Genomic DNA, 26,077 nt, shown 5'->3' with positions numbered 1-26,077 from the left:
CAGTACAGCCATCCCATTGTCTAGCTGTTTCAGTAAACACATAGGTGATAACAATGACAATAAGCTTCCCATCCGGCCCCAGCACAGCTGGAGGAGTGAAGGACGATAGTGGAGGCTGCACTGGGACGGAGCCGTGGGTGGGAGTGGAGCAGGCAGGAGGTGAGGACGGGGCCAGCCTCCTCACAGTGTCCTCACAGCCTCCTCACAGTCTCCCCATAGCCTCCCATAGCCTCCTCACAGGTCTCCTGCCTTTGTCTACACGGAGCACTAGTTCACAGAGTTTCCTTGCTTGGAGCCGCAGCCGGACGTTCCCTCGGACATGGAGGGTCAGGGAGTCCTCCTGAAGGACGGGAACATGACGGAGCTGGTGAAGGCGACCCCTCAGGGCTGTGATAACGGGGCGCTGATGGATCGTTTCGGGGTCCTCATCCAGGGGGTGCTGGCTGTGGTGGCGTTCAGTACGCTGATGTGTAAGTATAGCTGGATGTGCGCCGCCATGTGGGTGCTCCGTGTGCGCTCCGTATAGGGGGGCGCTGTGTGTCCGCTGCCTAAAGCAGGCAACTTTTAGCTGTTGTTGCACTCCTACAACCAGCATGGATGTATTGAGTTCTCCATATAGTAATTGTAAGCTGAATACATGAGTATAACTGGCCTTGGAGTTTTATGTGGTAAGGTTAGTAAAGGGGTCCCCCTACTCCATATGATTGGTGGTGTGTACACAGTCTAGTGAGAGACATGTGGCTACAATGCCTTGTTATCCGGGCAGGTTTGCTTAGCTGACATTTGCATTGTTTTAGGGTAAATTGCATTATTTTTTATTTTTTTTGGACAAATGTACCTGAGACCTCCACAAATGTGTTCTGTCGTATTAAAGTGGTGCTCCAGGGCCAACACCTTGCTGTAGTAAATGTGTCGTAATTACTAGAGATGGTCCTGAAGGCCTGGCATTTGGTTACTGGTGGCAGAAATGGTGCAGCTATGGGCAGGCTGATGCCGCACAGGTTCACCTTTGGTTGGCAATTATTATTTCTATATGCACTTCAATGGCAGCAGCATGACTGTATAATAAAAAGACATGCAGCTTCTCTATAATTTCTGCATTATAGTACCATTTAAAGGGGTACTCCAGAGATAAAATAAAAATAGAATCTATTGCTTTCTTTAACCCTTTGAGGACCAGGCCCAAAATGACCCAGTTGACCGCGCCAATTTAAATTTTTGCGCTTTCGTTTTTCCCTCCTCCCCTTCTAAGAGCTCTAGCACTTTCATTTTTCTATTCACAGGGCCATGTAAGGGCTTGTTTTTTTCAGGGATAGTTGTACTTTGTAATTTCGCCTTTCATTCTACCATAACATGTATGATGGAACCCCCAAAATATTATTTATGAAGATATAAATTGGTGAAATTGGAAAAAAGAATGCAATATGGTAACGTTTGGGGGGTTCCTGTGTCTATGAAATGCACTATATGGTAAAAGCGACATGATACCATTATCCTATAGGTCAGTCCGAACACAACCATATGCAGGTTTACACAGATTCTCTGTTTTATTTATTTTTTTTTTTTTTATGAAATCCTTTTTTTTTCCAATTATTAATAAAGTGGCCCTATTGTGACTCTTATAACGGTTTTAGTTTTTCACCTACGGGGCTGTATGGGGTATAATTTTTTTTTGCGCCATTATCTCTTCTTTTTATTAAATTTTTTCCCTCTTTTCGTTTACTTCGTTCACCGTAGGGGATGATGATTGTTATATTTTAACCCCTTAACGACATTGGGCGTAAATTTACGCCCTGATGCCGGTAAGGGAGTTCAGAGCGGGGCCGCGCGGCGGTCCCGGGTGCCACTTGTAGCCCGGGACCGTAGGTATTAGCGGGCACGGTCCGATCGCCGTGCTCGCTAATACAGTAATCAGATGCAGCTGTCAAACATGACAGCTGCATCCGATTACCGGACGCAGCGTCATCCCTGGTGTCTAGTGGGTGTTATCCCGGAGGAGCGATCTCCGTTTCTGAAGCCGGCCGGGGACCGCTCCAAGATGGCGCCGTCCCCGGCTCGGCACTCGTTTGTTTCCGGCTGCAGCAGCCGAAAGCAAACGAGTGCCGATCTCATGGATCTCTGCAGCATATCTATGCTGCAGAGATCTCAATGAGAGATCAAAGCACTTATACTAGAAGTCCCCTAGGGGGGCTTCTAGTATAAGTGTAAAAGTAAAAAAAAAAGTGTCATTATTAGTAAAAAGCCCCCTCCCCTAATAAAAGTCTGAATCACCCCCCTTTTCCCAGGTTATAAATAAAAGTAAATAAATAAATAAATAAACATTTTTGCTATCGCCGCGTGCGTAATCGCCCAAACTATTAATTAATCACATTCCTGATCTCGCATGGTAAACGGCGTCAGCGCAAAAAAAATCCCAAAGTGCAAAATTGCGCATTTTTGGTCGCATCAAATCCAGAAAAATTGTAATAAAAAGCGATCAAAAAGTCGTATATGCGCAATCAAGGTACCGATAGAAAGAACATATCATGGCGCAAAAAATGACACCTCACACAGCCCCATAGACCAAAGGATAAAAGCGTTATAAGCCTGGGAATGGAGCGATTTTAAGTGACGTATATTTGTTGACAATGGTTTAAATTTTTTACAGGCCATCAGATACAATATAAGTTTTACATGTTATATATCGTTTTAATCGTATCGACTTGAGGAACATATATAACAAGTCAGTTTTACCCCAGGGTGAATGGCGTAAAAACACATTTCCCCCAAATAAACAAAATGCGTTTTTTTTTTTTCAATTTCACCACACTTTGAATTTTTTTCTGGTTTTGCAGTGTACTTTATGCAAAAATTCAGCCTGTCATTGCAAAGTACAATTAGTGACGCAAAAAAAAGGGCACATGTGGGTCTCTAGGTGGAAAAATGCAAGTGCTATGGCCTTTTAAGCACAAGGAGGAAAAACCGAAAACACAAAAATCGAAATTGGCTCTGTCCTTAAGGGGTTAACAGATCAGACAATTACGCACACTACGGTATATAATATGTTTAGTTATTTTTTATATGTTTTATTTATACTTTTGGTTAGGGGGTTGATTTTAATTTTTATTGGGGGAGGGGCTTTGGGGTATTTTTAAAAACATTTTTACTTTTTTTTTCTACTCATTTTAAGTCCCCCTGAGGGCATTTACATGCAATCATTAGATTGCATACACTGATCATTGCTATGTCATAGGCATAGCATTGATCAGTGTAAAAGGCGCTCTGCTGATTGAGCCTGCTTGTGGCAGACTCAATAAGCAAAGCTCCGATCAGACTGCACAGAGGAAGGTAAGAGACCTCCGACGGTCTGACACAATGAAAAGGACCTCCCCAGTTACACTGCGGGGGTCCCGATCGGTAAGTGACAGGAGCTGCTACTGTCACACTTAATCGCAGTGTGATCGCAGCGTTTAATGAGAGTTAATGACAGGCCGGGCTGGGCTACTGATTGCAGCCGGCCTCCACCTGCTATGCAGCACGCTCCGCTCCAGAGCGTGCTTCATAACTCAGGACGTACCTGCACGTCCAGGGTCCTCTGACAGGGGGCCAGGGCGTACAGGTACGTCCTAGGTTGTCTAGGGATTAATAATGTCATTAACATAAATGTAATTTTATAGATTATTTATGTTTGTGTCAGACACTGCAATGGTGCCCAAGCCCAGCAGTTAACGATCCCCCCGTTGATCTAGATCTGCCACCGAGTGCTATTGATACAAACCGCCCTCCCTAATGTACAGTGGGGCTGCCCGTCAGTATAGCTCTATGCTCGGCAGCCTCTGCATAGTGAGCGGTCATTTGCATGGTTGGTGGCAGCAGAAAGACCCATGTCGCCCCTTACTGCTGCCACTCAACGTAAAATGATGTAAAAGTAGAAATGTGTACATTTAAAGAGAACCATCATGGAGGAAAATAAAAAAAATTATATTTTTCCCTAATTATATGTAAATTACCATTTTATTAATATTTGTAAATATATTTAATTATTTTTATTGCCGTGTTTTTAAATTTTACACGTTTTCCTTTCCTGTCTTGCGCCAGCTCTTTTCAAAAGAGTCGGCGTGAGACAGGAAGCTCCCGTCATGCAGAGCGGTAGCAAGGCCGGGCGCCGCCATCTTGTTTACTTCATCAAGATAGCGGTGCCCGGCCTTCCTGCACCAAAAAAGAAGAGTGGGTAAAGTATAAGATACAGACTGCAAAGGCAGTCTGTATCTTCATAGATAGACTTAAGGAGAGATGAACTTTGATAATAGGGACAGTGAGTTTTAGGTGATAGGTTCTCTTTAATGTAATAAAGTTAATAAAATAAAATTAATTACATAGTAAAGAAAAAAAATTATTACTCTCTGACTCCGAGGTACCCCTTTAAGACATCTGCAGGGTTTCGACAAGGAAATTGACCTGCAGTGCAGACTTGAGGTCTGCAGCATGTTGTGTTTGTTGCCTACACATGTTGATGACCCCATACCAAGATCAGCATTGCGCTTTGCATATTAAATCCACAGTGAGAAATTCACACCAAAATCTGGGATTCTCTGTGACTCTGGTTTTGATTAAAGAGACGGCATAAAATTTTTAACATGTTGCTGCCATATTAGTAAACATAACATGCTATAACAAACATGTTATGCTTACCTCTCTGCTCTCCTCTGGTGTCAATGCCAGTGTCCCCTGCTGTCTGTAGCTGCTGTTACTTCCGAGTAGAGCTCATCTTGGGAGCGACCGAGATCTTGTCATTCCCGAGATGAGGTTGTCTCGGAAGTAACAGAGGCTACAGACAGTGGGGGACACTAGCAACCGCATAATGGAAGTTATAATGAAAGTTAATGGAAAAACGGATGGAAACACATGCATCTGTTTTTTTTCATAAATGGATGGAAAAAAAAAACAGATTGCAAAAACATAGTGTGAACCCAGTCTTAGGTTGCAGACACACAGGCCGGATCCGCAGTGGATTTCTCGCTGCAGATCCCTTGCCTGTTAGTTTCTATGGGAAGTATGTAAGTGACAGCCCCATTAACCCACCGGCGGCCGAAGCATACATTACCTGCTCCATGCTCCAGCTTGCTTCAGGGGCTCCCCGTGTCTGGTCGTCCCACTCAATCAATCAGTGTGCTGCGGTGGGGCGTCCAGCCGGGAGCCCCTGAAGCAAGCTGGAGCGTGGAGCATGTAATGTATGTACCCTTACAGCATAATTGTGACATAGAAATGAAGATTTCATATCTGCAGCAGATATTTGTCCTATTGGAAACAAAAGGATGCATCTCTTCATGTGCTTTTCAAGCATTTATGCACTTCATATGCAGTCAGTTGTGATATACAGATTCGTCAGGATGTTGAAACTTTCACACAAACAAACACAGCATATATATATATATATATATATATATATATAAATATATATATATATATATATATATATATATATATATATGCAGGTAGACGGCACTCCAATAAAGTAAATAGGTGCAAGTTTTTTCATATACATATACGGGTGAATAAACTTGCACCTATTTACTTTATTATAGTGCCGTCTACCAGCCTTTGATTTTCTATCCTGTGGAGTCGGGGGTCGACTGCCAAGGACGTGCACCCCCTGGCTGGAAGCCAATTGACTTTAAGTCAGCACAGTGCCATTCAACCATTGTTTTTTTCATATATATATATATATATATATATATATATATATATATATATATATATATATTATATAATGTCTGTGAATGTTAATAGAAGTTTTAGACAAAGCGGCCTATAGGTTTAGTTTAAAGTGTAACTGTCGAGTGATCCACCGATCCCATTGGCGGTAAATTCCTCTGCGGCTGGAGGTTTAGGTATCCTTGAATATGAACATGCCAAGACCATAATACGCCCGACCCCCATTCTGATCCAATGGGGGGCACACGCATTACGGGCTCAGCATGTTCATATTGTGCAGAGTCTACACACAGTGATCATAGACAGTCCTGCAGTTCCCGCAGTTCTGCTACAGAACGGTATAAACCAGTGCTTCTCAATTCTAGTCTTCATGGCCCACCACCAGTTCATGTTTTCAGTGTATCCCATACAAAGAACGCCTATGATGATACCTGATGCACTGAGTCTAATTATATCACCTGTGAAATACTGAGGAAATCCTGAAAACATGACCTGTTGGTGAGACCTGAGGACTGGAATTGAGAAGCACTGATATAAATAACTTTTCTTTTTTTAAAAAACTGACCACATGCTCTCTATAAGCCAGCTTGGACCTATAACCAAAAAATTGTGGGGTCAGACAAAATATAAAAGAATAATCCTCTCAAGACATGTGCAACTTTTTTTTTTTTTTTTTTTGTGCGCCATGCAGGATATTCAGATGGTTTTGCTCTTATTTTGACCTGTTGGTTAAATTGAATCACTTTGTTTGAAGGCCGCTGCATGTGTTTCTCTTATAGTGCCAAGATTTAAGTAAGCGCATTCTTATGGCTGGGATCTTGTCTGGGCATGTCTTCTTAGGGCATATTTTCTTTATTAGTATCACTTATATCAGGCTACATTTACACAATCGGGACTTTTTTAGAGGCAGTTTCAAAGAATCCTTGGGAGAAATGTGTCACAGGTTTTACAGTCTTTTAGTAAAATTCTTTTTCATTTCCTTAGCAACCAATTGGAGCTCGGTTTTCATTTTACCAGTGTGTTTTTGGGTCAGTAGCAGTTTTTTTTATGTCGCATATTCTTACATAGTTACCTTGTTAATAAGATTGAAAAAGACGAGTCCATCAAGTTCAACCTATAATCCAAAGAAAGGCAAAAACCCTCATGAGGCAGATGCCAATTGCCCCATTACAGGGAGAAAAATTCCTGACTCCAAAATGGCAATCAGAATAATTCCCTGGATCAATCTTCTATCACGCGTAATCTAGTGCCCATAATTTTATATTTATCGAGAAAAGCATCCAGACCTCCCTTGAATTTGTTTAGCGAGTTAGCCATGACAACATCATGTGGCAGAGAGCTCCATTGTTTCACTGCTCTAAGGCTCCGTGCACACAGAGCAAAAGTGGCAGAATGCCACCAGCCTCCCTGTCATAATGACAGTCTATGGGAATGAATATGTTCATTCTTCAGCGCGGAGAGAGGGGGCACAGAAGCCTCCCATAGACTGTCATTATGAAAGGGAGGCTGGCGGCATTCGCGGCAAAGAATTCCTCCACACTTGCTCCATGTACACGGAGCCTTACAGTAAGAGGAGTAATGGTGTGCTGATGATGAAACCTTCTTTCCTCTAGATGTAGAGGCTGGCCCTATTACATGGATCAATAATCTGCGGAATCGGAACGATTCTAGCTATCGCCCTGCATAATAAAGACATTGATCAACCAAGGAAATGGTCATTGGCTGAACGTTGATTTTTAAATATGTTTAAAAATCATCAGTCACCGTCTGTGCATTGCTGTGTGTTATAGCGATGCACGTCTGGCAGTGTACAGAATAAAGTTAACTTTATACCTACCTGTCCCTGGTGTTTTAGCTGGCATATCTGAAGCACCCTGCAGTGACCTGCCACTCAGCCAATCACTAAAGGTCCACGAAAGGCCCTATTCCACGGAACAATTATCGCCCGTATTCGGCGATATCGGCCGTTACGGCCGATAATCGTCCCGTGGAATAGAAGGCAACGATCAGTCGACATTGTTCATGTTGGCTAATCGTTGCAGTCGTTTGTCTTTCAAACTAGTTGAAAAAGAAACGACTGTGATAGCAGCGATCTTCTACCGTTGCTCCGTGGAATAGGAGCGGCGGCAGCAGACCACCACTATCCTCTGTGGGCTGCCCGGACGATCTAGCGATCACCCGGGCAGCCCCCCCCCCCCCTGCAGCTCCCAGCTGCCCCTCAGGCACTCACCCGCTCGCTGCCGCAGCGTGCCATAGCGGCATCAGCAAACGAGGGGAACGAGGAGCAAATATATAGGTTACATCGGTGAAAGACCAACGACGATTTGAGAACCTGCTGAAAGATCATTCGTTGATCATTCCCTGCGTTTACACGTACGATTATTGTTCGAATTCGACCATTATCGTGCAAATTCGCATGATCGTTCCGTGTAAACGCAGCATAAGCCTTTTGCATGATCTAAACGGACTACAAATGTAACTGATCATTGTGTCTTGCACAGACTAAGTGGGAAAAGCTGCTCTTGGCCGCACATTTCTCCCTGGCTGTTTTTGTGATTTGTTTGGATCTGTACACAAAAAAAAAAACTAAGCCGGATCGCAGCAGCAGCGCACATGGTAAATATGCACTTTCTGTGATCTCAAAATTGACAGCACAGATATATGTATATCTGTGCTGTCAGTTTCCATGGCTGAATGAACGATCATGCAGGGCAGCTGATGTGTTACGGTACATGTGAAGCTACCCTTATGGTCCTTTTACACGGAACGATTATTGTTCGAATTTGCACAATAACGATCGCATTTGAGCGATAATCATTCATTTTGATCTTTCAACATGTTCTCAAATCGTCGTTGGTCGTTCACAAAAAATTCGCAGATTATTCCATGTAAACAGTCTTTCACCGATGTAACCTATGTGTGAGGCTTAAACGATCGCAAAACGATTTTTTCGTACGATATATCGTTCTGTCTAAACGCTGATTGTAATGAAAAACACATAGTTCATTCGGAATCGTTAATCGTGCAATCGGGCGGTGTTTTTTTTTCTATTTATGTGCACTGGAGACATAGGGGGGATTTATCAAACATGGTGTAAAGTGAAACTGGCTCAGTTGCCCCTAGCAACCAATCAGATTCCACATTTCATTTTCCAAAGAGTCTGTGAGGAATAAATAGTGCAATCTGATTGGTTGCTAGGGGCAACTGAGCCAGTTTCACTTTACATCATGTTTGAAAAATCTCCCCCATATTTTTCATTGTGGCTGACACTATAGGCCTCTATGTCCGCTATTAGGGCAGCAGATAATATTATGGCAATATGCGCACATCCTACTGGGTAAGCGGCATGGCCTTTCTGACTTATCTGACAATATTGTTTTAGCATTGAAGAACATTGCAGAGCTGCTAACCCTAAGTGACCCAAGTGTGAAACTCTATTATAGTATGAAACTTGATTTCAAGATGAAACATGCACGCTTGTTATATGTGTATCATGTCTTGTTATGCATGATGTCTGACCTGGAACAAGGAATCAGAAAGAAGTCACAAAGAGACATTCACTGTCTGACGCTTTTATTTATCTTTATTAATCCAAGCTGTCTGATACAAAGGCTTGTATGATATTATGAGGCTGACCATAGAAACAGAAGGAAAAATTGTGCTCAGGAACATATCAAGTACTCACTGGTTTCACAAAACGTTATGGGGCTGCTTTTGACTGTGGCTCAAAGTACATGCATATACCTGTGCATGGGTGTAATGAATGTATGCATGTGTAGTAAGTGCATATTAATACATGCATTATTGTAATGTATGGATGCCCAGTGACTGCATAAATGTAGTGTCTACATGCTGGGACATGTCAGTATTTTTTGGCCATGTATAAAAACATTAGGCTGTGTGTGTATAGTTCCTTTGCCGTGTGAGATCACACTGCCTGCACTCCCAGCATCCTTTTCACATTGTTGCCTGTGCTTTTCCAGGTTGACTAATTGCCCAGCCTTTCCATAATATACTAGTATTATTTAGCTGTATAATTTGGGGGAATTGTATAGGTGTGCAGTACATCAACGTTGTTTGGCTGTTTAGGTATAGGTGCTGTATAGCATTGTGCATTTTCAGTTATGCAGTATGGAAAACTATTTAGGGCTTTATTTACATGTGCAGTCTGACACCATTACTATTGGGGTGTGCAGCATGGCTGCATTATGGAACAATATAGCTTTGTGATAGTGTGTTTTTTTTTGTTTTTTTTTTAATAAAATAGTTTTTACTGAAATATTTTCATTTTACAAACAAAAATAAACACATTAATTCCCCGCCTCTGTTATGCTTTTTTTTTATTAGGCACTTGTGACGACTGTTGAGTGCATGGCCATATGTATTTCTTTATATTCATGGACATGACAGCCTATGTATCTGCATCATGAGGCCAATATGGGACCAATGTCCCAATAAACATTGGCTGATAATAAAATGCAAACCTCTCCCTATGAGACTTGGTCAGAACACTAGACTTGCTGATAACCAAACCGTATAAAGATGAAATTGATACCTGTAAGCGTCCCTTGCAGAATTAAAGAAGTATGGCAAAAAAATTTTTATTAAAGTATTGTATTGCCCCCCAAAAGTTATACAAATCACCAATATAGACTTATTACAGGAAATTTTTATAAAGTGTTTTTCCCTGCACTTACTACTGCATCAAGACGTCACTTCCTGGATAAAACGGTGATGTCACTTCCTGAATAAAATGGTGATGTCACGACCCGACACTCAGAGCTGTGCGGGCTGTGGCTGCTGGAGAGGATGATGGCAGAGGGATGCTCAGTGTCCCTCCAGTGCCCTGTGTCCCTAAGTGTCCTCCTGCCATCATCCTCTCCAGCAGCCACAGCCCGCACAGCTCTGGTAGTCGGGTCGTGACATCACCATTAATCCCCATCGCAGCTCTGCAGTGTATCTATAACAAAGGCCTCTGATGTATATTGTTGACGTCAGACACCAGATAACTTGTAATGGTATTATGATGTTCATATCTAGAGATTCCATAATTCATGTAGCCTAATTTTACCCAGTGTTAGGATGTGAGATTGGGAAGTGTCATTACATTAGCTACAGGACTCTCACAACAACAACCACAAGCCCTCCTCCCTTCTTTTCATCAAGTATATGAATTATGTGAAACAGAGCATATTGGCAATTCGTTTTAATAAAAAAAAACTAGTGTTCTACAGCTTGCAATATAGTGTAAGCTGCTTAATTTCAAATCCATCAGCTTCCTGACATCTCAGTCTGCAGTCCCTCTCTTTGCTCTCCGGAATGCTAATCTAAGCTGATTTGATTTGGGGAGATTTTTTATGGTATTTTAGCATGAATGAGCAGACCAGAAACAATAAATAAGCAGAGAGCTGTTATGCATTAAAACAGCAGTGATCAGGGAGGCAAGTAAAGCAAAAGTAACTATATTGTGCTCAGGGCCGTTTTAATACATTGGTGGGCCCGGTGCACAGCCCTCAAGAGTAGGCCCCCCTCTTCCCTTTCGGCACATGGTATAATGTACTGAATTTGCCCCCACACTGTATTAAGAGCCCCAATACATACAGTAGTTACCTTATGACACTATTTCCACCATACAGTGATTACATATTACATGAAAACTGCACTGAACAAAACAAAGATATTGCCAATGATACCATTACATAATACCGTCACACCATGACCCCTAACACTACAACCCTATAACAGAGTGCAGTTACATCCAGTGACTCACCGGGGGCGTCTTCTCCGATCAGAGTCTGTCACCTTTTCTTTTTCTCTCCATCCAGCCTGGGCCACCTTGAAGTCTTCTCCTGGCTGTGAATCTTCTCTCCAGAATCTGCCAGAGAAATATTTTAGGCTCCAACACATACAGTAGTTAGGTCCCCTGTACCCCTATATAGTAGTTACACCCCTCCGTACCCCTACATAGTTCCACCCCTCTGGCCTCCATAGTTTTAAGGTGTCCCTGTAGTATATAGACCCTTGTGTGCTCCTCCAGTTATATACAGCCCTCCTGTCTGCCCCCCCATTAGTATATAGACCCCCCGTGTGCTCCCCCCAGTAGATTATAGCCCCCTGTGTGCTCTCCCCAGTAGTATATAGACCCCCCGTGTGCTACCCCAGTAGATTATAGTCCTCCTGTGCGCTATCCCCAGTAGTATATAGCCCCCCGTGCACTCCCCAGTAGTATATAGCCCCCTGTGCGCTCCCCAGTAGTCTATAGCCCCTCTGTGCACTCCCCCAGAAGTATACAGCCCCCTGTGCGCTCTCCCCAGTAGTATATAGCCCCCCTGTCCGCTCTCCCCAGTAGTATATAGCCATCCTGTGCGCTCGCCCCAGTAGTATATAGCCCCCCTGTGTGCTATCCCCAGTAGTATATAGCCCCCCGTGCACTCCCCAGTAGTATAAAGCCCCCCTGTGTGCTCCCCAGTAGTAAATAGCCCCCATGTGCTCTCCCCAACAGTATATAACCCACCTGTGCTCTCCCCAACAGTATATAGCCACTATGTGCTCGCCCCAACAGTATATAACCCCCCCTGTGCTCTCCCCAATAGTATATAGCCCCCATGTGCTCTCCCCAACAGTATATAACCCCCCCTGTGCTCTCCCCAATAGTATATAGCCCCCATGTGCTCTCCCCAACAGTATATAGCCCCCCTGTGCTCTCCCCAATAGTATATAGCCCCCCCCCCGTGCTCTCCCCAACAGTATATACCCCCCTGGGCTCTCCCCAACAGTATATAGCCCCCCCCCCTGTGCTCTCCCCAACAGTATATACCCCCCTGGGCTCTCCCCAACAGTATATAGCCCCCCTGTGCTCTCCCCAATAGTATATAGCCCCCCCGTGCCCTCCCCAATAGTATATAGCCCCCTTGCTGTGTGCAACCCCCCCCTTCCCCCATTCGCTCCTGCTCCCCCTCCCATATAACATAAAAAAAAATCAGTTATACTCACCCGGGTCCTAGCGTTCCTCTTCTCTTCCCTCTTGTGGCCGCACTGCAGCGGTCAAGAGGCTGCACTCCCCTTACCCTCGCGCCGACGCTCCCGTGACGTCAGGCACCAGAGGGAGAGTGCGGCCTCTTGTGACCGCAGCAAGTGCGGCCACAAGAGTGACTGACAGGGAGGGAGCCAATGGCGCTCTCTCTCTGTCAGTACCGCTGCTCCTGCTGAAGCGCAGCAGCGGGCGGAGGGGCGCAGCGGCGGGCGGAGGGGGGCAGCGGCGGACGGGGGGGGCCCTGCAGGGGGCGCCATGGATGGGTAAGTATATTACCCATCCATGGCGCTCCACCCTGACAGGCTGGTGGCCGGAGCCCTGTGCGACCGCATTGGTCGCACATAGCAACGGCCGGCCTGCTCAGGGTGGGCCCCTTTAACCAGTGGGCCCGGTGCACATGCACCATGTGCCCTCTGGTTAAAGCGGCCCTGATTGTGCTCAATCGTATACATCCAGATAGATATAAAAGGACATTTAAATACCCAGCTGTCTGCACTGTAGAACATTTGTTGTGGGTTGTGACTGTACCACTAGGTGTCTCTGTTGTTCTGAATGCCGATGAATAATAACTGTCAGGACTCTTTTACCAACCACAGCTTTACACATTTTTCAATTCCTTCTAAAGTTGTACTTTTTATTCATATTATTACCAGTAGTATGAATTAAGCTCAGTATAGACAGAGATATGCCTCCAATAAAAAAAAAAATGTTTTTTTTTTTTTGTCATTTAAAAAAAATATACATTTTAAAAATCAGTCTGTTATAGACTACATGACTAAAGGCAGGAAGAGAATGTCTGATATATTTCTACAGTAATTAAATAAAACAGAATATCCAATGAAGGAAGTAATGCAGTGTATGCATGACGACTCGCATCATCTTGTTTGTCAGCTGCTTCCACACCACATTTCCAGGGCTGTTTGCTTTATGGGCCAGGTGTTGGCCTGGTAGACATGCAAAATGTATACATAGATGCCCTTTACTTGACAGAGACCAAGTAAATTTTGTGGGTGGTTTACATCACTGTTTGTATTTATTTATCGTATGGAATAGGACAGACTGTAGAGCTGTTCCCTAGAGCAGTATAGAACCACACAGTATACATTTTTGTTTATACATTATTTTATTAACATGGGAGTTCATGTATGATAGATGGCTCGAAGCTATATGTAGGGATTCCGCCACATAAAACTCATTCACCCATATAAATGTGCAGACAGATAAATAAAGGTACTTGGTACACACTCCAGTCTCCCTTGCAACCAGTCACTGTTTTTTTTTATCCCATTATGTGCAAACTTGCAGGATTGAGTTTCTTTATGTTGCAAATATTAGTTTGTTTTCTAGTCACTATGGAAAAAAAAGATGAGCACATCCTCAATATAATTAAAAGACAATTGTGATATAAATCGGAAAGGGTTTTAACCTTTGGTCTGGAATAAGAATGTCTGCATATATATAGATTGCAAGTGGAGGTCTTAGAAATGTGAAAACTGTAACGATTCAGAGACAAAGTAGAATAGGAAGAATTTCTTTATATGGTGATTTGCTTTATGTGTGTACAATCAGAAACTCCTCTAAATTGTCAATGCAGCCATGTACATGTTGTTTACATGTTATGTGCTTTCAACTGAAAGTCCAGGGTTTATGTGGAATTGACTTGATGCTAAAGCTCGGTAAATGACCTTTGACTTCAATTGATTAGCAGATGTTATTGCTTCTAGATTTAACCCTTTGAGGACCAGGCCCAAAATGACCCAGTGGACCGCGCAAATTTTGATCTTAGTGTTTTCGTTTTTCCCTCCTCCCCTTCTAAGAGCTCTAGCACTTTCAGTTTTCTATCTACAAGGCCATGTAAGTGCTTGTTTTTTACAGGAATAGTTGTACTGTGTAATGGCGTCATTCATTTTACCATAACATGCATGATGGAATTCCAAATATATTATTTATGAAGATATAAATTGGTGAAATCGTAAAAAAGAATGCAATATGGTAACGTTTGGGGGGTTCCTGTGTCTACGTAATGCACTATATGGTATAGGTCAGCCCGAACACAACCATATGCAGGTTTACACAGATTCTCTAATGTTATATATTTTTTTTAAATGAAATCCTTTTTTTTGGCAATTAATTATAAATAAAATGGGCCTATTGTGACGCTTATAACAGTTTTATTTTTTCACCTACGGGGCTGTATGGGGCGTCATTTTTTCCCGCCATGATCTCTAGTTTTTATTAATACCATATTTGTAAAGATCGGAGGTTTGGATCACTTTTTATAATTTTTTTTTATATATATATATATATTGTAACATAAAATCGGTAATCCGCGCACTTTTTTCCCTCTTTTCGTGTACGCCGTTTTCCCTTCGCAATGACGCTTGTTATATTTTAATAGATTGGACAATTACGCACGCTACGGTATATTATATGTTTATTTGTTTATTTTTATATGTTTTATTTATATAATGGGAAAGGGGGGTGATTTCAACTTTTATTGGGGGAGGGGTTTTGGGGTAGTGTGTTAGTGTTTTTAACTTTTTTTTTTACACATTTGAAGTCCCTTTGGGGGACTTTTACATTCACTAGTTTGATTTCTACACTGATGATTGCTATGCCATAGGCATAGCATTGATCAGTGTTATCGGCGCTCTGCTCATTGAGCCTGCTTGTGCAGGCTCAGTGTAGCAGAGCGCAGATCGGACCGCACGGAGGCAGGTAAGAGACCTCCGGCAGTCCGTTTTACCAATCGGGACCCCCGCAGTCACACTGAGTAACCGCAGTGAACATAATGTGTGCACATACCTTCATTCTTGTCTCTAAAAGTTTTTACAATCCCTATTGTACAAACACTGTGGCTGATTTTCATAGGAGTGCAATACATTTTCACTCTGCCAATTTTCACCTTTTGCGTTTTTTATTTTTTTGCTCTCTGAAAGCTATAACTATTTTATGTATCCATCTACAGAGCTATATGGGGTTTACCATAAAATGTACAGCAAAACGAAAAAAATGTGTTTCGAGGGTCAAAAAAAATTTTTTTTTCAACTTTTGAGGGGTTTTGATGTTTAAGATATGCAAGTTATGGTAAATCTTATTTGTATTCTGTGCTTCAGTTACAATAACGACGATACCCAAAAATGAAATAAGATGAAAATGTAAAGGAAAAAAGCACTTATAATTGCAGCACTATTTTAGTGAGGTGTTCCCAGAATTGAAATGTATTGCCAGGCCACACCATAGATGCTAAGTTTCTTCAGCTACTGGGAAGATACAGTGCTCAGGGGAGTTTATCTCCCCTTCACTTTTGTGATTCAGTGGGGGTCTTTGCACCTAGGCACCCTCATAAAACTTCCTACATATTTCTGGGACATGTCTAAAATTCTGTGAACATCCAGTTACATTTTAACCTGCAGAAAAAGACAATTGATTAGTCAAATAAGTCTACCTGAGTTTACAATATAAACTATAAGTATCATCTCTATTTTGAAAGGTGTGCCTAACCAAGACTGTGAGAGATTTATCAATGAAGTAGGAAAAATGTCACAGATTTTACCAAATTGATCAAAATGATGCTTGCGAAATGGTAAATGTAGTGCAGATCACCAGACATGTTAGGTCCCTACGCCATATGGCATTTCATAGCTGGAGTATATAACACCAATATTTTGCTGAAAAGGCGTGTGCCGTAAAAAAATTGAACACATCCTATGATGACTGGTTAACCATGTGCCATACATCTTGTTTTAACACAGAATTTTTGGGACGATTATCATGCGAAAAATCTTTATATTGTTGAATTTAAACGATAATCGTTTTGTGTAATTGCAAGCAAGATTAAAAAATCGTTTGTGTGCCATTGATCTTTGGTTTACATCTGAACCTAAAATCATTGTTAATCGTTCGCTGTAATTGCACATTCATTCGCTTATGCTGCATTTACATGGAGCGATTTGCCTGATCGTACGATTAACGATTTCGAAATAACTGTTTGTTTTTGATAACGATCAGCGTTTAGACGGAACAATATATCATATGGAAAAATCGTATTGTGATTGCTTAAACCTATCTCACACATAGGGTGAATCTTTGAAAGACTGTTTACACGAAACGGTCTGCGAATTTTTAGCGAACAACCAACGATGATTTGAGAACATGTTGAAAGATCAAAATGAACGATTTCTCGTTCGGCGCTTGATCGTTTGCTATGTTTACACGGAACGATTATCGCTCAAATGCGATCGTTATTGTGCAAATTTGAACTATAATCGTTCCATGTAAAGTCCGCATTTGTTCACTAATCGTTCAGTGTAATTGCACATTGTTCATTGCTTTGCTGGCATCAGAAGGAATAAACGATCGCAGTAACGATCATAGTAACGATCGTAACAAACGAGCATCCTTCTGTGTAATATGGTGAACCATTTCAGGTTAATGATAAACAATCTCGTTCGTGATTGTTTATCGTTAGTCATTAATCGTAAAAAAACCGCTCCGTGTAATAGAACCCTAACTCTCCCCCAGTATTCATGAATGGAAGATGTGTACTTTGCCTTGTAGTGTTGTCTCTAGTGGTACCTGTTTATTAGTTAAATATTTCTAGACTTGGATTGCTGAGTAAGGACATCTTCATGCAATTTTGAAATTAGGTTTTCCATAAGTTAGTACTTGACAGAGGAAGAATCTGAAGTTAAAAGTTTAGCTTAAAGCATTTCACTCTTAATTTTTTAACCCCACAAAGCATAATTTTTTCCCTTTGTATTCATTTATTTCTTTTACACAAACAAAAGCCAAAATAAAGCAAACAGTTATGAAATCCCTCCCACCGTTATAACATAATTATTATTGTTGTTATTTTTAGCATAATATTATACACATTCTCTGAATATTTATAAAAAACAGTACAGTAACAATTTAGAAACTCTGTGCACTACAAGAAGCCTTCAAACTTAGGCCTTATTCACACGTTCAGTAATATTTTCTAGTCCTGAAACAACCCGCTAAAAATTACGGATTTGACATCCATAGTACATCTGTATTGCATCCATATTTCCGTAAATCGGTTTTTACTACTGACTGCTTTATACAAGTTAATAAAGTTTGTAGTAGGCACCAGTTTGCCCAACCCCTAAAATAAGTCACATGATCGCTTGTCAGCCTGTGGTTGCTTAGAAACAGAACCTTGTGACCTATGAGTCATCCGTATTTTTTTACGGGAATACGGAAATACGGATGCCAAATATGTTGCAATCCGTAAACAATTGATTTCAATTAGAGGATCCGTAAAAAAGTCCGCACTAGGACATGTCCTTTTTTTTTCAGCATTGATTTTCATCCGTTTCATCTACTGATAGTGTGAATAGCCCAATAGACATCAATGTGCACCAACTCGGATACAGAAATACGGGTCCAAAAATTACGGGACGTGTGAATAAGGCTTTATAGGTATATGGCTGGGTTCAGACTAACGTTTTTATTTGCTATGGATCTGTCCATAAAAATAATGAATTAATGGATAAGCAAGAAACAGATGAGCAGACTGATGCAAACTGATTGCAAAATGTTTTGGCTTTAAAAACTGAGTTTTGTTCATCAGTTTGCATCAGTCAGCATCCGTTTGCTTATCAGTGTTTTTCTTTGGTTTCTCACTTCTTCTGCGCATGCTCAGTGACAAAACTGATGTAAACTGTTAACTTGCAAATGGATGTGAACAGAAATACCTTCTGTTTAGATCTGTCCTCATTGACTATAATGTAAAAAAAAAGAAAAGAAAAAAAACGGAAGTGCACTTTCATTCGTGTTTTTTGAACAGAGGGAAAAAAAAGGTGCATGCAGATTGTTTGTTTTTTTCCGTTCACGAAAACGGAACACTGACAGAATGCAAACTGAGCACAATAAAAACACATTGAAATGAATGGGGTGTTAGACGGATAAATTAGATTCCGTTTATGTTGTTTAAAAAACAGAACAGCTAAACAAAACTGTGGCAGAGAGAATAATGCAAGTGTGAACTCTCTAGATGGTCTAAAAAGGAAGGGAAAATTGCGAACTAGTTAGAAATCTTAACCCATATGAGAATTAGGGGAGCAACACCTCAGAGAGCCATCAATGCAAACACAAGGTACTGTCAACATTAGTACTTGATCAGTCAGATCTAGAACAACATCCTAATAACATCTTAAATGTGGACAGTTAAATGGATTAATCCTGCCATTGAGGATGTGTGTCTAGGGCAGCTATCATCACTTACTGATCCCATATTTGAGGGTAGTAATATCACTATAGATATTAGACCCTGTATATTAGGAAAATGTTAAATAGTCTTTGGGCTTTGGGATGTGTTGGGTTCTCTATAATATCTTGCCATTGCTTCTCTATGATAGAACCCATATCTCCCTTTCATTTAACTTGTAAATGTAGAATATATATTAATACTGTAGGCCTCTAAGAGTAATGCAGATAAATAAATCCCTTTGTTTTCTACCAGATTGAGATACATTTTCAAGGAGTAAAGAGGTTTTCCAACTAAAAACTAACTTGTCCTCTCCTGTGGATAGTGGACAAGTAAGAGATTGTGGGGGCGGATCTCCGTACCCCGTGGCTATCTCCATATCACCCCTCAGCTCCTTTGTTCTGAATAGAGCCAGGAGTGCGGCATGTGACCTGTGGCTCTATTCATTCTCTATGGAGCCGATGGAAAGAGACGTGCGGTGCTCTGCTCTCTGCAGTGGCACCATAGAGAATGAATAGAGCCACTGGAGAAAGCAGAGTAACGTACTCTGCTCTTTCCAACAGCTCCGTAGACCATGAATAGAGGCGGGGGTCACATGCTGTATTCAAAAGAAAGTAGAGTCCTTTGGATATGGGACAAGTTTGTTTTAAGTTGAAAAAAAACCTTTAAATTGGTCAAAGCTGCCTTGACCTGTGGTTTTGTGCATTGTTGTATCAGAAAATTGGATTTAAATTAAACTGCAGCATGTTTTTTTCTGATTTCAATGTTCTCCTTTTAACCATATGACAGATTTGCAAACATTGGAAAAAAAACTAACTAGTCTGCAGCTAATTCATAGTTGTCTTTAATTTCTGAAAAAGGTTTTAAATGTATCTTCCTTAAAGTGACTCTGTACCCACAATCTGCCTATCCAAACCGCTTGTACCTTCGGATAGCTGCTTTTAATCCAAGATCTGTCCTGGGGTCCGTTCGGTAGGTGAAGCAGTTATTGTCCTAAAAATATAACTTTAAAACTTGCAGCCCTGTGTTAAATTGGCGTGGCCTAGAGTGTGTATGCCCTAGGATTGCAACACCCCTCCGCCCCTCCTCATCACTAAGAACGCCCCTGGGCAGGATTTTTCCTATTAATCAGATATCTTAATCAGGTGCCTTAACGATCCGGCTCATGTGCAGTGTTCACACAGGTGATGAATAGCAGAAATTGTTTTAGGGGCATTCCTTATGATGAAGAGGGCGGGAAGGAGGGATGTCGCAATCCTAGAGCATGGGTACTGTAGGCCACGCCAATTTGAAATAGGGCTGCAAGTTTAAAAGTTGTTTAACAGACCCCAGGACAGATTTTGGATTAAAAGTAGCTATCTGAAGGTACAAGCGGTTTGGGGGGGGGGGGGGGTCAGATTGTGGGTACAGAGTCGCTTTAAAAAATAATGCCATTAATTTTACTACTTTATTGACCCACTTATCTAGCTAAGGAGGTTAGCTATATTGTTTTACCTAAAGTCTCTCTACCTTCCACCAAGTTTTTAGAGCAGTGATCTCAAAAGATCCCCACTTCCAAGACAGATGGTACTTACATAAGTCACTCCTTTACAAACACTTTTTCATTTTTCTTTTGCCGTAGCTGTATAAGGGATGTTTTGTTTTTTTGTAGGAAGTCTTGTAGTTTTGAATTCAACACTTTATTTCACTGCATATATTATTAAAAGACAAAAATATTTATGTTTATTCATTTATTATCACTATGGGGGGGGTAAATAACATTAGAACTTTTTTTGTAGTAATTTCACTTTTTTTTCTTCTTCAGTAAAACGATGGAAGGAACCTAAAGAAGAAAGGCGTCCATGGATAATATGGTTAGTAAATATACTTATGGTTGTGTTATTTTAATAAGGCTTTGTTCACACTTAGCATTTAATTTTCAAATTAAAAAAACAATTAAAACGCTATGTGTGAATATAGCCTAAGATGATGATTTAAAGGAGAAGTCCAGCAAAAAATTTTATGAAAGTATTGTATTGCCACCCAAAAGTTATACAAATCACCAATATACACATTAATGGGAAATGCTTATAATGTGCTTTTTTCCCTGCACTTACAACTGCATCAAGGCTTCACTTCCTGGATAAAATGGTGATGTCACGACCCGATTCCCAGAGCTGTGTGGGCTGTGGCTGCTGGAAAGGATAATGGCAGAGGGGACACAGGGCACTGGAGGGACACTGAGCATCCCCCTGCCATCATCCTCTCCAGCAGCCACAGCCGCATAGCTCTGGGAGTCGGGTCGTGACATCACCATGTTATCCAGAAAGTGAAGCCTTGATGCAGTAGTAAGTGCAGGGAAAAAAAGCACTCGCTGAGATATCCCTAGTTGTTTGGCTCAGAAGAATAAATACATTTTTCTCCTGGCTGAGAGAAAGTGGGCGTGGCCTATCCCTCATCTCCCTGGCTGGCTCCCTCCATTCACTGACCAGCACCTCAGCAGATGGTATTATACACAGTGGGGTTAGATACATCGCTCTCATTACACTGTAGGATAATGTCAGCCATGGAGGTGGGGGCACCTGCTGAAGACATCTGATAGGGAATGTTATATGTACTATGGAAGGACTACAGCTGTGTTGTGCTGGGACTTGTAGTCCTCCCCTCAGTGACTCACCCACTCTCCCCTATGCAGTACATTGGAGTCATGGCTGGCATGTCCCCCCTGGGTGAAGCACTGGATACACTTGTCCCTCCATCCAACTCTTCCCCTGCGCTGCTCCTCACACACAACACCCTCAGCCCTGCTTAGTGAGGGGAGGAGAGAGAACGTGCTGCTAGGAGGTGGGGGAGGAGGTTTTGTTTCTGTCTGTGTCAGGGCTGTTATCTGATCCTCCTGTAAGAGTCTGTACGCTCGGGACGGATCTCCAGGGAGATCCAGCAGGATTGCAGAAATAAAACAGAGGCAAACACAGCTCTTAGGGGACATTCAGTTTCATGTATTTAAAAAACTGTTTTAGTTTATTAATGCATATTGCAAACATTCTTATTATGACCTAAGCTAACTAACACTGAATGGTCAAAATATTTTATAGTTACGCTTTAATGTCTGGTCAGAAGACACAACATTCAAGGCCAAGCTTTGCTGTATTGCCTTCTAAGGGAAACACGTATTTGGTATAGCTCTTAAAAAAATCTTGGGAAAAATGTCAACAAGACAAGAAGAAATTTTTTTTTTTTTATGGAAGGAGACATGGTCTTGCCAGTCAGTCATCCAACTACAGAGCAATCAAAGCAGCACAGATGTGTCTGACCTAGGTAGAGTAAGTGGCTAAGAAAGAAAGAAAACAAATAAAACTGAGCTCCACCCACAAAAACCTTCTATTTACACCCTCACTCTTTAATAAATTGTAAATTTTATATAGTGTTTTCCTGTAAAAGAATTCTAGATAATATAAATACAAGAGCCTGCTATTATAGGGCACCTGTCAGCACAGATGCTGCTGGACTAATGCCGATGTTCGGATATCCTTGGTAAGGCTGAGCTGTTATGGGTTTCTAAAGACAAATCACAGTTTTTGTTTCAAACAGACTGATAAATCTGGGCCACAGTGCTTTTATATTTTGTAGAAATGTTAAAATTAATAGAGTAAAAAGTTCATACCAAGGACATCAGATGGGCTGTTCTTCTATATATGACCGCTTACGACCCTTGGCGGGTTAACCAGAATCCATTCTTCCAATTTATCCAGGGAAGAACAGAGGAAAGAAAGTTTCAAAGAGAACCTTAGCTAGGTACATTAAAAACTTTATACAGTATCTAGCCTTTAGCTGAAAGGTTCTTCAAGCTGTGGTCTCTGATAATCCCCCATGGTGCCATATTGGAGGTGAGGAGAAAAATAGGATTAGTCTTACTAGTAAGTACTTCCTTCAAATCCTCCATGACAGCATCAGTATCCCTCCCTACAATATATTATATTATCAAGTGGTGCTCAGGTTGGTTATAATGCACTGTAGGAGGGAGGTGGAGGGGCTTTTAACCTGTTGTGTTGTGTTTTTTCTGTCCCTATAGTACATTCCTGTGGTGCCATTGTACAAAGACTTATCCAGTTGTTGTTTTTTTCCTTTCTTTTTTTATTTTTATTTTTTAAATTTTTATACCATTAATTGAGTAATGAAAGTAAATCTTTATTATTTTAAAACATGGGCAAATCGACACAGCAAATAGTGTCATTGATTTCCTGTGGAAATTGTTTGCAGTGTAGCTCAGTTTGTGTTTATGCAAGGTGAGTTGGGGGTGGGTTTAAGCTGCTGGATGTACAGATGTGTATTATACTTTCTTGCAACAGAATACAGATTATGAACTTATGCCTTGAATTCTTTAGGTTTTTTGACACATCTAAACAAGCCATTGGTTCTCTCTTCATTCATTTCACAAATGTCTTTCTCTCAAATCTGACTGAACAGGACCCTTGTTCTTTGTGAGTATTGATTTTTTTTTTACAATATTGTATGAATAAAGAATTACTGTGAATGTCATGAAGGTCCTTCTGCATGCTGTATAGATTACATTGGTCTCATATTAAACTAATACACCCACTATGTATACAGTAGCCATTTAAAGCAGGGATGGTGAACCTTTGGCCCTCCAGCTGTTGCAAAACTCCTCATCATCGGCTGCCCAGGCATGATCACAGTGGCTCAGTGGTTAGCAAAGAGTTTGTATGTTCTCTCCATGTTTGCGTGTGTTTCCTCCGGGTTTCCTCTCACACCCAAAACATACAAATAGGTAAATTTAGATTGTGAGCCCTAATGGGACAGGGAGCAATAATCGACAAACTATGTAAAGTGCTGCGGAATCTGTGTGCGCTATACAAATAAAAGCATTCTTATTATTATTATTTAGCTGGAGGGCCGAAGGTTCCCCATCCCTGATTTAAAGCGTACCTGTCATTGGGCAGCTTTTCCTGAGTTCAGTACACAAGCCTCAATAGGGCTGAATTAGTATTTTGGTGGAGTCAGGTGGATGCATACCAACACTATTGTTTTAATATACTGTGACAATAGAGCAGATAAACTAGCTGTCAGAAAGAAGATTGATCAATCGCTATTTTGTTCAGTGATATAAAGACCCTTTACATGGAGCAGTTTTTCAAACTACCAAAGAACAATCATTTGTTTGAATATGTATGGCTGAGAATCCTATATCAATGCCTTACAAATATTCCTTACAATATCTCCACAAACATCTGCCAGATATCAAGAATTAAAGGGACTCTGTCACCTCCAAACCACCCACCTCAAAAACCTAAACTAAAGGCATCTGTAAGTAAGATAAGAGATGCTGATTGCAAATCTGTAATTTGTAGCTTTCTACTCCTTTGTATTTCACAGATACAAAGCCTCCAAACTGGGCATGCCGATGATAGTTCAAGAATATAATGGAGAGAACTACTCAGACTCCTTCTTTTGTAGACTTATAGCAAAGGAATGCAAGAACATAGAAAGATATAAACTGCAGATATAGAATCAGCATGGTATACCCTACTGATGTATAATTTACTGATAACTTTAGTGGGTGTTTTGGAAGAGACAGAGTCCCTTTAAGTTAACTGCAGCTATACTTACCCATCGTATTACCCTACACATAATTTTTAGCAGAACATGCTGCCGCTAGACCTGGCAGCAACTAGTCTGGTGGTGGTGTCAGTCTTGGATGACTCAAGCGGGTTTTTTTTGTTGTTGTTTTTTAGGTTTCTCTGCTTTGTGTATACTCCTATAGTGGTCTAGGGTTTTACTTGTTGCAATGGTAACGGCTCCCTGCTGGCACACCAAGCCAAGCTGTTAAACACATAACTAAATAATAGCAAATGTCTAGTTATTACTTAGTATAGCCTGCAACCGTAAGTGGCCTAATAGTGATCTTGGCTTTGACCTATGTTTAAAAAGCTATTAAGAATTAGGAACAGAGTGATCATGGTAAAGCCACCAGGTCACTGTTGCAGATCCTATTTTCCACTAAGGGATAACAAGCTGATAGCTTGAGATTCGACTGCCTGGACCCCACCTATTCTGAGGCCAGGAGCTCTGAAACAGTTAAAATACTTGCCTTGCTGTACTTATACAGGTGCCCCTTTAAAGAAAAAGTCTGGCGATTTAAAAACTTTGTCGGCTGGCAGTGGGGGACATATTAAACAATCACTACTTACCCCTCCCCATGCCTTTGCAGCACTGTCTCACCACTCTGGAACTTCCGCCAGGCTCCAGGATCTCCTTTGGCTGATAGTCACTGATTGGCTGATAGGGCAATCCATAAGCCAGGTCAGGTATTGTCCGAGTCATGATAACATCTGAACACAGGGGGAAATGCCTTTCGACTGGGGAGATTGTTTATTATATTCTACCCTGCCCCTATCGTCTGACAAATTTTTTAAATTACCTGAATTCTCCTTTAAAGAGAACCAATCATCTAAATTTCACTGTTCCTAATATTAAAGTATATCTTTCCCTAAGTCTATCTATGAAGATACAGACTGCCTTTGCAGTCTGTATCTTTTTTCTTACCTACTCTTTTGTTTCTGTGTAAGCAAGGCGGGGCGCCGCCATCTTGATGACGTTATTTGCGCAAGTTACGTCATCAAGATGGCGGCGCCCGGCCTTGCTTACACAGAAACAGAGGATTAGGTAAAGTACAAGATACAGACTGTAAAGGCAGTCTGTATCTTCATGAAGTCTATTTATGAAGATACAGACTGCCTTTGCAGTCTGTATCTTATGTCTTACCTAGTACTTCGTGCCGGTGCAGCAGGGCCGGCGCCGACATCTTGATTAGGTCCTTGCGTTCCACCGCTGGAACACAAGTGACGTCATCAAGATGGCGGACGCCCGGTCTTGCTGCCGCTCTGCATGATGGGAGTTTCCTGTCTCGCGCTGACTCTTTTGAAGAGAGTCGGCGCGAGGCAGGAAAGTAAAACGTGAATATTTAAAAAAACAAAGCTGTAAAATTAATTAATTTTATTTACAAATGTTGGTAAAATCATAATTTACATCTAATTAGGGAATTAAAAAAAATTCATTTTAGTCCATGATTGGTTCTCTTTAAGGGCAGATTGGCTAGCCACTGTGTTTTTTTCACCTTG

General features: G+C 41.4%; 1 protein-coding gene across 2 annotated transcripts in view; it reads left to right on the top strand.

The window, feature by feature from the left end:
* The first annotated feature begins 228 nt into the window (after window positions 1-228).
* The window catches only part of LOC138798336 (store-operated calcium entry regulator STIMATE-like), a 55,818-nt gene continuing 29,969 nt past the window's right edge, over window positions 229-26,077 (top strand). For both annotated transcript variants that reach the window (XM_069978765.1, XM_069978766.1), the window contains exons 1-3: window positions 229-470; window positions 20,764-20,812; window positions 23,324-23,419. In XM_069978765.1, coding sequence (XP_069834866.1) covers window positions 320-470; window positions 20,764-20,812; window positions 23,324-23,419 — 296 coding nt within the window. In that variant the 5' untranslated portion in view covers window positions 229-319. The remainder of the gene's footprint in view (window positions 471-20,763; window positions 20,813-23,323; window positions 23,420-26,077) is intronic.

This window comes from Dendropsophus ebraccatus, chromosome 1 (assembly GCF_027789765.1).
Source record: "Dendropsophus ebraccatus isolate aDenEbr1 chromosome 1, aDenEbr1.pat, whole genome shotgun sequence".
Lineage (NCBI taxonomy): Eukaryota > Metazoa > Chordata > Amphibia > Anura > Hylidae > Dendropsophus > Dendropsophus ebraccatus.
This window is presented reverse-complemented; position numbering and strand designations above follow the sequence as displayed.